Source organism: Sinocyclocheilus rhinocerous, unplaced genomic scaffold (assembly GCF_001515625.1).
Source record: "Sinocyclocheilus rhinocerous isolate Xijiao unplaced genomic scaffold, SAMN03320098_v1.1 scaffold5720, whole genome shotgun sequence".
In the NCBI taxonomy this organism is placed as follows: Eukaryota; Metazoa; Chordata; class Actinopteri; order Cypriniformes; family Cyprinidae; genus Sinocyclocheilus; species Sinocyclocheilus rhinocerous.
In genome coordinates, this window is record NW_015661855.1 from 5,302 (window position 1) to 7,710 (window position 2,409).

The window sequence follows — 2,409 nt, forward strand, 5'->3', positions numbered from 1 at the left end:
CTCACACACACTCTTACGCCCTTACACACACTCACTCTCACGCACTCTTGTGTGCACACTCGTGCATGCTCACACACACTCTCACACACACTCTTACGCCCTTACACACACTCACTCTCACGCACTCTTGCGTGCACACTCTTGTGCACACTCTCACACACACTCTTACTCTCTCACACACACACACACACACACACACACACACACACTCCTCAGCGCTGACTCCTGTGTGTGTTTGTGCAGATCTTCGACGAGGTGGAGAAGCGGCGGCAGATCTCTAAAGCCATGATCTATCCGTTCATGCAGAGCCTGCGGGAGGCGCCGCTGCCCTCGCCCGGAAACACCGTCAGCATCAGCAGCTTCATCCCGGACGTCGGCACAGAGGTGTGTGTCGCTCTCATTCTGTGTGAACGCTAACGACTCAGATCTGATAACACCTCTGATCTCAGATCATCAGTCTGACACGGCCGGCCGAGTCCTGGCTCGAACACGTTGACTTCCGCACGCTCTTCCGCTGCCTGAACGATGACGAGGTGCTGATGGTGTTCGCCGCCACCGTCATGGAGCGACAAATCATCTTCATCTCTGAGGAGCTCAGGTGAGCAGCGCAGCGCAGATTTACTGCACTTCAGAGGGGGGCGTTTATTCACATTTATACTAGGCATAATCATTCATCGTTATTGAACATCACATATGCATATTAGAATGTTTAAAATACTAAACTTTAAAAAATAAAAGAATTGAATATGTAACATTTCATATATATTTAAAATATTTTTTAATGATTAAAAGGAATACTTAAAGTGGAAAACATTTTTATATTATTTCATAATAGAATATGTTAAAATATAATAGTTTAAAAATATAGTTGAATATGTACTATTTAATATATATTACAGAATATTGAATGTGTAGTATTTAGAAATAATAAGAAAAACAATCAAACTTAAAAGCACAAAAATATGTTTTAAAGAAATTATCAGTTTTTATAGTTCCTTTTAATAATTATTCATTATAATATTTATACTTATAATAATCAATATTTAATGTGTGTGTGTCTGTGTGTGTGTGTGTGCTCAGCACTCTGTCGCAGGTTCTTCACGCTGTAGCTGCTCTGCTGTATCCATTCGTGTGGCAGCACACGTTCATATCAATCGTTCCTACGGTTCTGATCGACGTGTGCGCCGCGCCGACACCGTACCTGCTGGGGGTCCAGAAGAACCTGCTGGAGCAGCTGACGGACCACAGCGACGTCAGTCACACACTCACACCCTACAGTCTGAATATGAGTGTTATTAACAATGAATTAAATGTTTACTGAACATGTTGATGATTCTGTGTTTGTGTCTCTCAGCTGATGATTGTTGATCTGTCGCCTGGAGCAGAAACTAAATTCATTACCAGAGTGAGTCTCTCTCTCACACACACACTCACACTCACATACACACACACACACACTCACACTCACAGACACACACACTCACACGCACATACACACACACACACACACTCACACTCACAGACACACACACTCACACGCACATACACACACACACACACACTCACACTCACAGACACACACACTCACACGCACATACACACACACACACACACTCACACTCACAGACACACACACTCACACGCACATACACACACACACACACACTCACACTCACAGACACACACACTCACACGCACATACACACACACACACACACTCACACTCACAGACACACACACTCACACGCACATACACACACACACACACACTCACACTCACAGACACACACACTCACACGCACATACACACACACACACACACTCACACTCACAGACACACACACTCACACTCACAGACACTCACACACACACACACTCACACACACACACACTCACACTCACACTCACTCACTCACTCACTCACTCACACACACACACACACACTCACTCACTCACTCACTCACTCACACATTTAAACACTAAAAATAGAAATGGTATGACACACAGTAGGATTTTAGAGAGGATAATTAAACAAGAAAAAAATAATCATGAATAATTTACTGACACTGTGTGAATAATATGTAATCATGCAATCCATAAAAAGTAACTGTAATCTGATTACGAGCATTTTAAAATGTAATATAATCTTATCAAAGGTACTTAATTTGATTACGTAATCCCGAGTTCCCCTTAATGATGATGTGATTTCAGATGGGAGACGAGGAGTCGCTGCTGCCGGCTAAACTGAAGGAGGAGCTGCTGTCGCGGCTGTCTGCGCGCAAACACCACGCCTGTGAGTTCAGTCTGATTCCCGCGCTAACCACTTCCTGTGACACAGGGACTTTTAAGTTCAGCTTGGATTTCGATCTCGATTCAATATCAGTTCATGAAAATTAAGGGGATAAAAAT

The 2,409-nt window shown here is 43.5% G+C and overlaps 1 protein-coding gene across 1 annotated transcript in view; it reads left to right on the plus strand.

Annotated features, from left to right (window-relative positions):
• The window catches only part of LOC107726521 (DENN domain-containing protein 2D-like), a gene marked incomplete at its 5' end in the record, with an annotated part of 17,266 nt that overhangs the window by 2,499 nt on the left and 12,358 nt on the right, over positions 1-2,409 (plus strand). Inside the window, 5 exons of the mRNA XM_016536139.1 lie at positions 244-384; positions 450-598; positions 1,081-1,252; positions 1,355-1,405; positions 2,212-2,293. Coding sequence (XP_016391625.1) covers positions 244-384; positions 450-598; positions 1,081-1,252; positions 1,355-1,405; positions 2,212-2,293 — 595 coding nt within the window. The remainder of the gene's footprint in view (positions 1-243; positions 385-449; positions 599-1,080; positions 1,253-1,354; positions 1,406-2,211; positions 2,294-2,409) is intronic.